General features: G+C 39.0%; 1 protein-coding gene across 2 annotated transcripts in view; it reads left to right on the top strand.

The window, feature by feature from the left end:
* Positions 1 to 13,916, top strand: part of KCNAB1 (potassium voltage-gated channel subfamily A member regulatory beta subunit 1) — a 447,445-nt gene that overhangs the window by 369,862 nt on the left and 63,667 nt on the right. For both annotated transcript variants that reach the window (XM_005675408.3, XM_005675409.3), the window contains exons 5-7: positions 715 to 759; positions 4,289 to 4,333; positions 6,221 to 6,264. In XM_005675408.3, the coding sequence (XP_005675465.1) occupies positions 715 to 759; positions 4,289 to 4,333; positions 6,221 to 6,264 (134 nt within the window). The remainder of the gene's footprint in view (positions 1 to 714; positions 760 to 4,288; positions 4,334 to 6,220; positions 6,265 to 13,916) is intronic.

The raw sequence follows: 13,916 nt of genomic DNA, 5'->3' as shown, positions 1-13,916 counted from the left end.
GTTGGTCTGACTGGGAGGAACCTAGAAGAAAGTTTTAGTATCCTTAAGCTTGGGTCCCAGCTGGGGTAGGTGGAGGGGGAGAAGATGGAGAGAGAGTCTTAACTCTCCACGACCAGCATCACTGGCAGGAAGGACAGTCCCCTGTGACTTCGTATATCCTGCTCTTCTGACAACTCTTGTCACTCGAACCCAGAACATTCTTTCTGTAGGCCACTGCACCTGCAGCCGTGGCTTTGGGACATCTAAAGCCACACATGGGTTCTTTAACCCTGCAAGATCGCCTGGGAGTCAGTATTTTCTGTCTGAAAAGCATGAGGTCTCACTATCCTCTCTGGTCACAATCGGAGACCATGGCCATCAGAAAGAAACCCTCGACTCCCTTTGAATACCACCAACCTAGACAGTTACATATAGTATCAGCGGTTCAAAAACACCAAACTGCCAAATGACTCCACTGCTTCCTAGTATCAGGACCACAGGCGTTCTCCTCTGCCAGAGTGTCAGGATTTGGCAGGTGCTTCTGGAATGCTCCGGGAGCAGGATTCTGCAGGCACAAGCAGAAACAGCAGAAACTGTGCTACCAACCGAGAGTGGCTTCTATTTTGGGGACATGTAGGCACTGACAGTTCAAACAAGGAAGGGATCTGGTGGTTTGGATTGACTCTTGCATTTCCAGGATACTATATCCTGAGACATTATCTGTTTCCCTTCCAGGGCTGAAGTGATTCTGGGGAGCATCATCAAGAAGAAAGGCTGGAGGTAATGTGTTCACCATACTCATTTAATAGCCTTTTAAAAAGACTGTTACTATTTTGTACCAGAGAAGAGAAAATAAAGTTGTATGACAAGCGACCAAAAAGACTGTCAGAAAATTCAGTTCTTAGTAAAGAAATAATTTACAGTGCTTTGAAAGTAAATATTAGCGAGCTCACTACTTGCAGTTCAAAAATTAACTTGTCATTGATCACAATGAATTACCATGGGTTGAGCAGAGGATGTTCATGAGATAATTGTGTATAAAATAAAGTGGCATTTCGTGGTTTTTGACTGCCCTGTGTGTTGATCTGGTGAAGGAAGCCAGCCACAGAATGCTAATTATCTCCATACATGTTTTTATGTGCATTCTTCGTCTTATTAACAACTCTGGATGCAAAGAAATGATGACCCAAGAAACCCTTGGGATAAATATCCCAAAACTTTCTTGTCTGAGCACAATTAGCCAGGATCTCTCCCGTGTGCCAGGAGCCCTATTATCTGGACATTCAAGAAAGTGCTTCATCTGCTGTGCTTGAGGGGTTACAGGGCATCCTATCACCTTGTAGAGGCAAAGCCAGTAGTAATGAGGGATGCTATAATGTTGGGGGGAGCAGCAAACCCCCTCCATTTCACTACATGTGTCAGCCCCAGTAGCCATTTCTTTCCCAGCATGAGTACAGACTCAGGCAAAGACCAACAAAGACCACTGGTTGAGTTGGCGTTCACTTCTGCCCTTGTATAAGATCTGCTGATGGCCAAATAAATAACAGATAACAGTTCTATAATATAAGTGGAAATGGAAACTCGGAAGTTCCTGGAAATATGAACAAATGAACTTTGGTGACCTACTTTCTCCCTTTCCCTTCCTCTCTTACCCCACTCCAGGGACTGTAAGAGTGTGAAGAGAAAATTGTATTCAACCTTAAATACGGAAAAAGATTCACATCCCCACCCAGTCCTCCACCTTGCCTGAGTTACCATTTCACTCAGAATGTCGACCCATCCATCACTGCTCAAATAGGACTGTTGTAACCATGTGCCACAAACTGGGTGGCTTAAAACAACAGTAATGTATTCTCTCTGTTCTGGGTTCCAAAAGTACAAAATTAATAGTTGGGTAGGAGCATTCTCTTTCTGAATCCTTCCTTACCTCTTCCCAGCTTCTAGTGGTTGCTGCATTTTAGCATTTTGTGAACTATAGCTGCAACTGTTCAATGCTGCCTCTGTCATTATATGATATCCTCCCTTTTTGTGTTTGTGTGTCTTATAAAGACATTAGTCGTATTGGATAAAGGGCCCACTTTACTCCAGCATGACCTCATCTTAATTTAACTAATTACATTTGCAGTGGCCCTGTTTCCAAATAAGCTCACATTCTGAGGTACTGGGGGACAGGGCTTTAGCATATCTTTCGTGGGGGACAAAATTCAACCTATAACAGACACTTATTATTGGAGATGGGTCCAGTAATATCCAGTGAAACCAACAGCAAGGTGCAGGCCGCCAGAGTACACCTGAGGATGCAGGGGAAGCTTTGCTGCAGTAACTCTCTCCCCTCTGCATCCACAGAACACTTGGTCATCGCTCATCATACTTTGCAAAACTTTTTACATACATTTTGTAGAAAATAGATTGACATGCATCTTTCACAAAATGCTTTTCAATCAGGCTATCCCCAAGATACAGATATTGACATCAGGTCATAACAGTTCACAGCCACCCACCTGAGGCTGTTGAAAAGATAGACCATAACATCATAGGTTTCAACTGCTTGGCTTTTTGTCCCAAGACCACCACTTGCTAGCTGTTTTGTCCAGGGCAAGTTACTTCTCTATGCTGTGCCTCGATTTACCCACCTGTAAAATGGATGGCATAACTGTTCACGGAGCATTGTGCTGATAAAGTGAGATAAGGCGAACAAAAGAATCTTGAAAGCTGTGCTTTATCAATGTGAAATCTTCATAATATCATTCTTCATCCACTCAGAACAGCTGCTCTAGAGGCCCCCCTGAAGTCCATGATAATTCATCGGGTTGTTGTCTACTCTTGTATTTGAACATAAATATTGGTATGCACACCCATGGAGGCCAAACATTTTATGGAAAGCCTAATTTGGGAAAAATAAGTCTGTGGTGGTCTAAGGGTAGAATGCATGGCTCTTGCAGCACCAGCTGCTCTGAATAATCCAGAAGGCTGCACTCCTTTTTTAATAAGATTCCATCCAGAGCTTTTTGTTGACGTTCTGAGAACACTTGCTGAAGGAGACCCAACTTCCCCATGGCAGATTGCTATTATACTAGGTATCACAAGGTTGATGGATTAACTTGGAAAGTGCAATCACCCTTTTGGGGTATGTAATTTCCAGATGTATATCTCTGTAGACCTTCTGTTAGTGGTTTGAATTACTTTTCAGGGAATTGACTTCAGTGGGATGGGGTTACTGACATTTTCTACAAATTTTTCTTGTTGCAGCCAAGTTATCAGAGTTGTCACCATGATTCCCCATTGGTTATCATTAATCATACTAGTCTTTAATGTGTAAGGGCTTCAGGCATTGACTCTACAGCTGACGGAATTAATAAACGCCTTATTTCAAATACTCTCAAAGTTTGGTCTTAACCTTTGAATCTCAAATGCCTTTTTTTCCCTCAGCCAGTTCAATTAAATTATACACCTGGAGATATTAAATTGTATTGAGCTCTACCTCCCAATTTTAAATTATATGACTATAGTTCTCAAGACATAGTTCATATTCCACAATCACAATAGTGCAATTTCATTTCCTGCCCTTGGGTGTGGTTTTGAAGAGGTAATGAATTTGCTGACAAGATTTCCACCTTTCATTCCCTTAGGAATAAAGTGGTGGAAGTTTGAGTTAAGGGTTTTAGGGTTGTTTTCCTAAAATAGCATTTTGAATTAATAAGAAGTTGAATGGGAAGAAATTGTATTCATATTTATTGATTAAATTTATTCTATTTCCATGTAGTTGGTACTTTCCTGTGAAGGCAATTGGTTGTATGACTCTTTCCAATTGGTTGGAAAGAGTCATAATTCAGAGACACTAGGGTCCATGGTCTTTGGCAGGGGGTGTATGGAAAGTTCATGATCAATTATGTCAGGTGCTTGGTGAGTATTTAGTGGCTGTCTATTTGAGTTCCTAAAGCAGTCCATCCTTTAAGTTTCTTTTACTTACTCTTCTCACTTTCCATCCTGACTCTCCATGCCTACCACTCACCTTGGCTTTGCTACCACCCAGTCACCTATGTGTTGTCATGGTCCTTCCTCTCCTGGGTCTTCCAGGTAAAGCTTCCTTCCCTTCAGACCTCTTTCTCTAGGATCTGACTTCAAGTCCTCAGTCATCATCTTCCCTTTGCCCTTACATTTCAATGACATGAATGAACAAATTTATCCTTTCACCAGTTTCAAAATGTGAGGTACAGTAAGTTACTTCTAGTGCTATAATAATAATATGACTTAATAGTATAACCATCAATTTTTAAAATATTTCTCTCTGTGTTTGTTCAACATATAGGAGGTCCAGCCTGGTCATAACAACCAAACTCTACTGGGGTGGAAAGTAAGTCAAATGTCTTTCTTTCTCTACTTGACCGGAAACAACTAGTAGTTCATGCTTTGATTATTTTAGGCAACCATTTTACATCTAACATACCAAAGTTAATTGGTTTGGAAAGAAAGATTTTTTTTTTCTTACTTGAAGGAAATTGCAATTAGCCTAGGATTCAATTTTTAGCAAAATACCCTCAAAGTAGTTTAGTGCAAAGCATGTGGTCACTTGTTACTAAGTGATTCATGGAGATTTTCAAATACCAACCTCATACTTAGAACCATTTCCAAAATAGAGTTCAAATTTCAGGCAAAGAAAATAAGCACATAGCATCACAGAAGAAAAGCTACTTAAATCTGCCAAAACTCAGACTTCTACAGAAAGCAATGATAAAAATATCTTTCCTGGCCCCACGTGTAAGTCTGTGATCATTTCTGCAGAGGGCTCTGAAAATGCTGATCAAAAGGACTATCTCATCGAAGAATAACAGGAAGCTGACTGTATCACTTCCTGTCAGGTTAAGTGAAAGAGTGGTCCTCTCCCTGTTGTGGGATGCAGAACAAATTTCACAAGTTGAATTGGCTTCTGATGGGCCTACTGGTGTTTGAACTGGTGATTACATTATTCAGCAGGTCTTCGAAGACTGGCCTCTTGGACAAACATGTGAGAAAATAGCAGGCTATTTCATATACTTTTCATGGAAATCTCAGAGATTTTCATGGAGTCTCAACAAAAAAAAAGAAGACAAGTACAAACAAACAAAACCTTATTTACTTCCCTATAATTCATAAGAGTTAAAGATAAAATTGAAGGGGAATCTTCTAATGAAAACACACACTCATATTTTATTGTTGTTTTTGAGTTTGTTTATGATGAATATGAAGATAGAAACATGGATTTTAGATTTTTATTCCTATTATAGTCTATTAAAAAATAAAACCAATGGTACCTATAAGAAATGTAGGTTTATATTTTGTGTACTCTGATTCATGGTGCCATTGCTTGGTGCTTTTGCAGTGGAACTGAAAACCTTGCCTATAATTTAGAAATAAACAGGAAATATGCTAATCTGCAAGAACCAGTATGTAGTGGAGTACTACATGCAATATTATCTAATATAAATCACCAAAAGTGAATGATAGGCTACTGTGTTTTAAAAAGCAATTGCCAAAGGTATTGATGTTAAAGAAATAATTCTTCAGTACTTTAAAACTCAAGGATCACATTTCTTTCTAATTGTCTAGAGTTTGAAAATGGTCTGGGCAGGCAAAAGTCCTAGTTAAAGTTTTTTTTCTTGTTGCTGCTGCTAAGTCATTTCAGTCGTGTCCAACTCTGTGCAACCCCATAGACAGCAGCCCACCAGGCTCCCCCGTCCCTGGGATTCTCCAGGCAAGAAAAACTAATTTAAAGAAGATTCAATATATCACTTTTTAAAAGAAAATAGCTGTTCATTTTCTTTTGAAAGGCAAAAGGCACTTTCGAAGTTACTTCCCTTTTCAGAAAAGTCAGTGCCATCAGTAGCCTAACAATCTTATAGTAAGCTCACAAACTGATGTCATATTTTTTGTTTTTGTTTGGTTTAGGATTGTTTAAGAACACAGTGGGAAGGTTGAGCCGTTCGTCAAGTGTCAAATTATATATGGACAGGCATACATGGCTGACTTGTTATTTACATGGTATGACGACAGTGGTGGCTAATTCATCTCTGGAGGTCTCCAAAGCCTCTTGATGTACTGCCTACCAGTCTTCTCTCCCCAACCTGCCATGGTACAGACTTGCCAAGAAAAAGGAATAGTGTTAACAATTCAGTCAAGAATAATTATTCTTTTGTACTTTTGAAACAGCAATTTTTAAAAAAGCACACCCCACTCAAAGTCATTTGCTTCTTTTTCTTCTCAGAGCTGAAACAGAAAGAGGGTTGTCAAGAAAACATATTATTGAAGGTGAGCACTGCTGCTTCCATTTTATTTTCATTTGTGGGTTGCCAGTTCAAGAAAAGTATCAACCAAATAAGTTCAAAACACACTGGAAGGGGAAAAAGTTTCTCTATGAGAAGAACAACAATCAACCATATGTTTCTTCCTGAGAGGTGAAGTAATAATATTACAGGGGAGAATGAGAACTCAAAAGAAAATGACTGGATGTTCTAGCATTCTTCTTTACAACTATGCTATTAATAAAGCACTTCCATGAGGTTTCTTACAGTGCTTTATTGAGCTATAATTTATATACCTTAAAAGTTTACCCATTTCAAATGTACAATTCATTGGCTCTGAGAATATTTACAGAGTCTGCAGCCATCACCATGCTGCTGTTAGGTAGTTAGAATAGGAAACAGGCGTCCAGAATGGCGGTGGCTAAAAGACAAGGAAGGGAAAAGCCCGTGAAAATAGAACAAAGGAAGGTCGAGGGCCAGAGTGAGGACCTCAGGTGGGACAAACAGCACTCCTGGCTAGCCCAGTTTACATAGGGCAGGCCCAGGGGGAGGAAAAACATACAGGAAGAGGAGCGAAAGGGCCGGGGTCTCTCTCTCCCGCGCTCCTGCAGATTCTCTCTCTTTCTCTCTCTTCGCATCTTTTGGGTTGGCATGCCCCCGCACCTCGAGGATATATTTTCCTTTAGTTTCTAAATAAAACTGAGGGAGCTATAACACTATCCGAGAACTGTGATGGGCCAAGGGCTTTAATGTCCGTTGCTTCAAATTTTTGTTGAGAGGAGATAGAACCGAGGAGATTATACTCCCCTGACACTTTCATTTTAAAACACCTTCATATCCCCCCAAAGAAACCTGATACCTACTTACAGTCACTTCTTATCCCCTCCTTATGCTCTCCCACAGGCCAGGCAGCCACCAAACTACTCTTGTCTCCATGGATTTACCAGTTCTGGACATTTCATATAAATGAGGTTATATAATATGCAATATTTTGTGACTGGCCTCTTTCACTTAGCATAAAGTTCATCAAGTTGTGGTATGTATCAATATAAATGAAAAATATGTTTACAGGGGCTGCCATATGTTTCTAATATCTTTACACTAGTTCATGAACTATTTCATAAAAATTCAAGATTTTTATACCTTTATATGCATAATTAATCATTGAGACAAATGATTTTTTAAAACTAATCTCACTTATGAAATACTAAAATCACCCCAAAAAATAAGGTGTACTCTAATCCCACTACTTTAAAAATAAAAAAATAAATTCCTCCCTTTGCTCACCTCATCCCATTCCATAGTTTCACAATCCTTCCTTACTTTTCCCTGTAGCTATACTGACTTCTCTATCTACCTGTAAACATTTACTTATAAGCACAAAAATATATGTATTGATCACTAACTGGTTTTAGTATATTTGTAGGCATCTGGGTTTTGAAATCAGATCAACATTGGTTCAAGTTCCAACTCTGTCATTTATGAGCTGGGGTACTTTGTACAAGTTACTTAATCTCACTTAGGCTCATCTCCTGGACTATAAGATGGTCTATGAATATCCTGCTTCACAAGGTTACTATTTAGGGATTGAACTTAGATTATTCACATAGAGCACAGTGTCGGTCATATAATAAGCGCTTAGTAAATGTTATTTTTGTCATCATCACCATCATCATTCTTAAAAATGCATCTACTAGTTTTTTTCCTTCTATGGATAAGGACACTAAGTAAGTAACATTCTGAAACTGCCACGATGAATGACCACTTTCTAGCTCTTGAGAAAGCTTCCAAATTCCTCCCCCAAACAAAATCCCTTCTCAGGTCACATGTCCAGTTTGACATTGTGCAGTCAAACCCAGCCTTCCTCCCCAACCTGTTACCACTCCTGCTCTAGTATTTGCCCCAATGATGTATGTCATCTACCACAAAGACTGTCAACAAGAAAAATCCAGGTCTTCAGCTTGTGTACCAAGCTGAACAGATATGGTGGCAGTGTGCTGCCTAGAAAGTTCTTGTTTTTCTTTTCTTTCTGATCTAATTGATTCCAAAAGAGATTCAGAAAGTGGTTTACAATAGCAATCAACAAAGAAATAGAAAATCAATGAGACAAAGAATAGAGAAGTTGTGCTTCTGTCTTTTCACTCCATCTCCATTGCTTTAATATGTACCAGTGTGTATGAATAATTTCAGAACTCTTTCTCTCCTTTTTAAGTCATGTTTCTTCAAGCCTCATACAATTTAATAGAAATACCATAAAGTTTCTCCCCCTTTAAATAAATTGGGAATTCTCTTAAGGAACTAATCTCTCAGGATGGATAAACAGTTCAACTGAAATTCAAGCTGATCCAGATTCAAAATAATAAAAAATTTCAAATTTTCAGATTGAAGAAGAATTGGGATTAATTATTATAATGTTCTTAGTGTTGGTTTTATTTTGCAGTTTACAGTGTCAGCCAAAGACGAAAATACTCTTGAGCGCAGGAGAGTCAGCTCAAAGGATATTTCTAGGCAGACTGAAATTAGGGAATTGAGTGAATTTTACAGGAAAAAAAAGAAGGGACATGAGAGTTCTAGACCCAAAATAAATTTTGAAGAGGTTTACAAATCGTTATCCTTGGGGTTCACTGGGACTTGTCCTGCGATGAAGGTGACCTTATTCAAGATTGGAGTTTCATATGCACATTAAATTTGAGAAGTACTTTTGAAGAATGAGACAGAAGTCCAATTCTTGTAGAGCTCAGGCCACCTGTGTGCTGGATAACCTTGGCTACCGAAGTTATTTTATAGAGTATAAAATTAGCTTAATTTGGGTATAATGCAGTTTTGAAAAAAAATCTACGAAAGATCTTTTCAACAAGCCCTAAGTCCTTGATTTAGATCCAGTTAGAAACAACATTCTCCTTAGATTCACAAGGAAGGGATGAATATATTCTATACTTCTATATTCATTTGGAATATTCTATACTATATTCATTTGGAATCACAAGATCAGATCCACTCAGGATCTGAAAGTCTATTTATTAATTTACTCATTCCACAAACATTCATTAAACTCAAATTTGTGCCAGTGTTAAAATTTAGCAGATCAAAGCTCTTTAGTATCTAACATGAAAGAATGGAAATAGTTTGGTAAGTCAAACTGTAATCATAAGTAAAGTGTTTATTTGCTTTTATAAGCAAAAGCTGTGTCTGTCTGTATTTGCCTTTCAGGTAAGCAACAGTTTCGTTATGTGATTCAAAACACAAACCCATTATCACTGTTTTAGGAGTAAAAGGGGAAAAATATATTAAAAAGCTCCACTGAAGACTTTTTAATGAAGGGCAAATGTCAAGCCCTACAATCTGAACTTTTTAAAAAAGAGATAATTGATAATTTTCAATTAAAGAATAAACTTCTTAACAAATGGATTCACTACAGGTTTCCTTTCTGATGTACCATGTTCATGGTAAGTTGAAATCATCCACCCCAAATAATCATGTGTCATAATGGGAGGTGTAGCCACTTATTCTAGTACAGGACAGTCTTCTTTAAGAAGCATATCTCAAATCATGACTGAAGGTCTGATGAGAAGCTGGAAAATTAAATGGAGAAGCAGTGTACATTATTTAAGGCAACATCTTTTTCCAAGCCTGACAGGAAAACAAAAACACCATGGGCGTAGAAGATGATGACACAGCATATTTGAATAGAAGCCTTGCAGAAATTCCAAACTACTCACGGCCTTATTTCTACAGAGTTAAACTTGCCACAGTGAACACATGACCCACTGCTAACCCTGCCAACATGCTTAATGTCTGAAATGAGCATATTTCTATAGACACCTGTGAAATAGGTTTAATTGAATTGTTTCACCTTATGAACAATGCAGTTCCTGTTAAACTTCAGAACCTAAAAGGGAGATTAACTTCGATTTCTTTTTACTATAATCACTTGAAAGCCATTTTCTTTACATACCATAATTTATCCTCCTGTGGACTTTTGAGGAATTTCCAGTTAACTTCTAAACATTTCCCTGAGAGCAGGAAACGTTTTTCTTGCTCCTGTTTTCACTGCCACAGATACTGTGTTATTGCCAAGGGACAGACTAATGTCAAAAGTGCCTTCTTGGACTTCCCTGCTCGTCTAGTGGCTAAGGATCCACCTGCCAATTTGGGGCACATGGGTTTGATCCCTGGTCTGGGAAGATTCCACGTGCCTTGGGGCAACTAAGCCCATGCACCACAAGTACTCAGCCCATGCGCTGAAGCCCGTCCTCGGCAACAAGCGAAACCGCTGCAAAGAGAAGCCTGTACACTGCAACTAGACAGTAGCACCTGCTTGCCACAACCAGGGAAAGGCTGAAGCAATGAAGACCCAGAATGGCCAAAAATAAATAAACAAGCAAGTACATTCAGTGCATGAGCACACTTATGTCCTTAGGTTATGATTAGCTTTTTAGATGCCCCTCTGGAGCCAAGGTTAATGCATTTTCACACACCTACTTAAAACAATACTTGGCCCCAAGTCAAAGCTCAACAAATTTTTGCTCAGTGGAAATAGAACATGACTATTTGTTTATTGGAGATAAATTCTAAATGGCTCTCAAGAAGACACTTGTTAGCAAGCCTTTATGTTGCTACAATTTAGCTACAAGATTAAAGCATCCAAATAGAAAAAGGCAGGACTACCTGATTTGTTTTGCAGTCACATGAAGGATAGAAATAGAAAGATTGTCTAGCTCCATTTTGTGTTTGGAAAGATGAGAATACTAAAGCCCAAAGCGGCTAAAAGACTTCGGCAGGGTCATTCAGACGCAGCCAGTCCCAAGCTCTGTGTCTCACCTGCACGTGCACCTCTCCTCTGAACGCCCCACCTGCCAAGAGCACCGTGGGGTTGACTGATGTGCTGCTCAGACCCAACATGGCTCCCACCACTGATGTTTCTCCTGTGACTTCATTTACTAACAGTCACATCATACTCGGGCCAAAAATCTAAGAGTCCTCCTTGATACCTCCAGCTCCACACTCCGTCTTCAGCACACCTAGAGTCCTCTTATTTCTACCTATACAACTTTCCTGAACATGAACACTTCTCACCAACTTGGTCCATGCGTGGTCTGCTGCAGTGACCTCCTGGTCTCCTTCCCTGCTTTCTCTCTGGCCCCTCACAGGTCACTCTCAGCAGCCAGGTATCAGTTCAGAACACAAATCTGATAACATCATTTTCCTGGCTTAACTCTCATTTCCTTACCCCCTCACCAACATTCTGCTTTCTCATGTGGAGTAAAATCCGAAGATTTCCAAAGTGAGGGGATGGTGCCTCTCAGGAACACAACCTCTTTTTATTTCAGTTCAAGGTCAGAGTAGGGACTCAGTGGATCACTGACAGGATGCAACCCATCATTTCTTATATTCTTATATAAATACTCTTGACTCTTGGCCTAAATATTAAAAAATAAGAAAAAAAGGCTTTCCAGAGAAAGAACTGAGGAATGAGGAATGACTGAATACAGAGAATATTGTCATTATATCAAGTTCCGTGTCATTATTTATGGATACACACTATTACCTTGAACAATGGACCTATACCAACAAATGCTCTCAATATGTACAGTTTGCTCCGTAAGTATAGATACTACATCCAGGCATCTTTAAACACCCAAAGCCTGCCACAGTTTCAGAGTCAATTTGAGACTCAGTACATGTTTAGGACACTGAAGAAAAAAACTTACATCATCACTGATCACACCTCATTTCAACAGGGTCAAGTCAGTCATAGCTTTTTCTCCTAGTTACTCTTAGCCCTGGCCAAGCTGTTAAGAAGAGACACAGAGGTAGAAGACCATCATCAGAAAGGAGAACTTTATTTCCAGTGCCAGGCATGGGCCAGAACTGTCACGAATGACTTCCTTTTCAAACAAGGAGGTCCAGTGAAAATTGGCATTTAGTCTTTGGCACCACTTATCCTGAACCTTTCCAGATGTGAGCACCACTGTTATGATTACCTCGCTTCTACAGACTGTTACACCTACCAAGTGCTTGCCAACTGATTTTATTTGCTCTCTGGAGTGGTGATTCTGAAAGTTGTAAGTATTGTTATGTTCACTACAGATTAGAGAACCAAGTCACACAAAACAAGTCAAATAACTTTGTGGGATAGCAAGTGGCATCACGCGCTAGAGTACAGATTTCCAACCTTTCAGACCTTGGGATACCCTGTTATTTGGGCTTCCCAGGTGGCACTAGTGGTAAAGAACCTGCCTGCCAATGCAGGAAACATAAGAGACCTGGGTTTGATCCCTGGGTTGGAAGATCCCCTGGAGGAGGGCATGGCAACCCATTCCAGTATTTTTGCCTGGAGAATCTCATGGACAGAGAAGCATGGTGGGTTGTTTGCTTGGTTATCTTTTCCTCTCCTTACTTCCTCCATACATACAACTGCTTCCAGAGGGGGTTCATATCATAATGCTTTTAAAAGTAAATTTAATTTCAAGATGCCTATTGAGATAGCTGGTAATATCCCAAGCATGAAGTTCACCACAGTTTTTAAGGATAGGCATTAGACCTTACCTTACAATACCTGTCTGTCCTAATCTCTTCACCAGAGCTTCTCTTAACAAGCTACCATCACAGACAATCAATCCTTTCTCAATGAATGAAAAAATATTTCCGGAACTGCATTCAAGCACTCCATTTTCCTGTCAGAAAAGTAATTGTGTCTGGCCAATAAACCAGTTTGAAAAATCAAATTTAAATGAGCCAGATTTAAATTTATAAGAGCCTCATTTAACATGCAATTACTTTTATGCCTATAATAAAAAGAAAAACCTCCAGTCTTCCTGTGGAATTAAATAGGCTGATAAGGAAGTGCTGTGCCTCTTAGAAATGAGATAAAGTAATTCTTGAACACTGTCATCCTTTTGGTTGCATAATATTGTATACAATACATCCTATTTCAGGGAAGTATTAATTTTACTGAAATTTTTTTTTCTGAGTAATCATAGTAATGTGACTCAGTGGTTAGAGTTGAGACGTAAATTATTGGTTTGACTTGTTTTAAAACTCTAACTCTCTCCTTTATATTACCCCTTAAATCTTTAGAGCTTCTAGTGGTTTTGTTTCTTCTCAAAATAAGGGGGAATAATAGAAATGGTAGGACTCAGCTATATTTAAGGTTCTCCAAACTTTGTTTCAGTTAGTAAAATGTTGAGTGAAACCTTCATTTGCCAACCCTTTTATTCCTGTTAAAACCCATGTGTACATTAAGATGAGATTGTCAATCATTTATTTGTTTAGACAATTTTTATGTTTTGGATGTGCAATAAATATATCTCCATCACACTATAAGCCTATTAAGCAATTCAAAATGTGACATTAACTTGTATTTTTCAAAAAGAAAGAAGTTAAACTTTTAGGCTGCTCTTTGTTCTAAACTTTGCTTCTAGGCTCAGCCACACAGGAGCCACTGTGAAAGGTCATTACCAAGTGCGGGTTTCCAGTAAGCACTAGTACTGCTGAGAAAGTTCTAAGGCTTTTCTTTGCTGGGGACAATGTCAATCCTTGATATATTTTTAAAGAGTTCTAGGGGCCAATGAACACATCACTGTATTCAATGTCTTTTTGAAACTAATCCAATGCTTTTTTTAAAGTAAATTCTTGAAGGAAAGCAAACTTCAGCAA

Source organism: Capra hircus, chromosome 1 (assembly GCF_001704415.2).
Source record: "Capra hircus breed San Clemente chromosome 1, ASM170441v1, whole genome shotgun sequence".
In the NCBI taxonomy this organism is placed as follows: domain Eukaryota; kingdom Metazoa; phylum Chordata; class Mammalia; order Artiodactyla; family Bovidae; genus Capra; species Capra hircus.
This window is presented reverse-complemented; position numbering and strand designations above follow the sequence as displayed.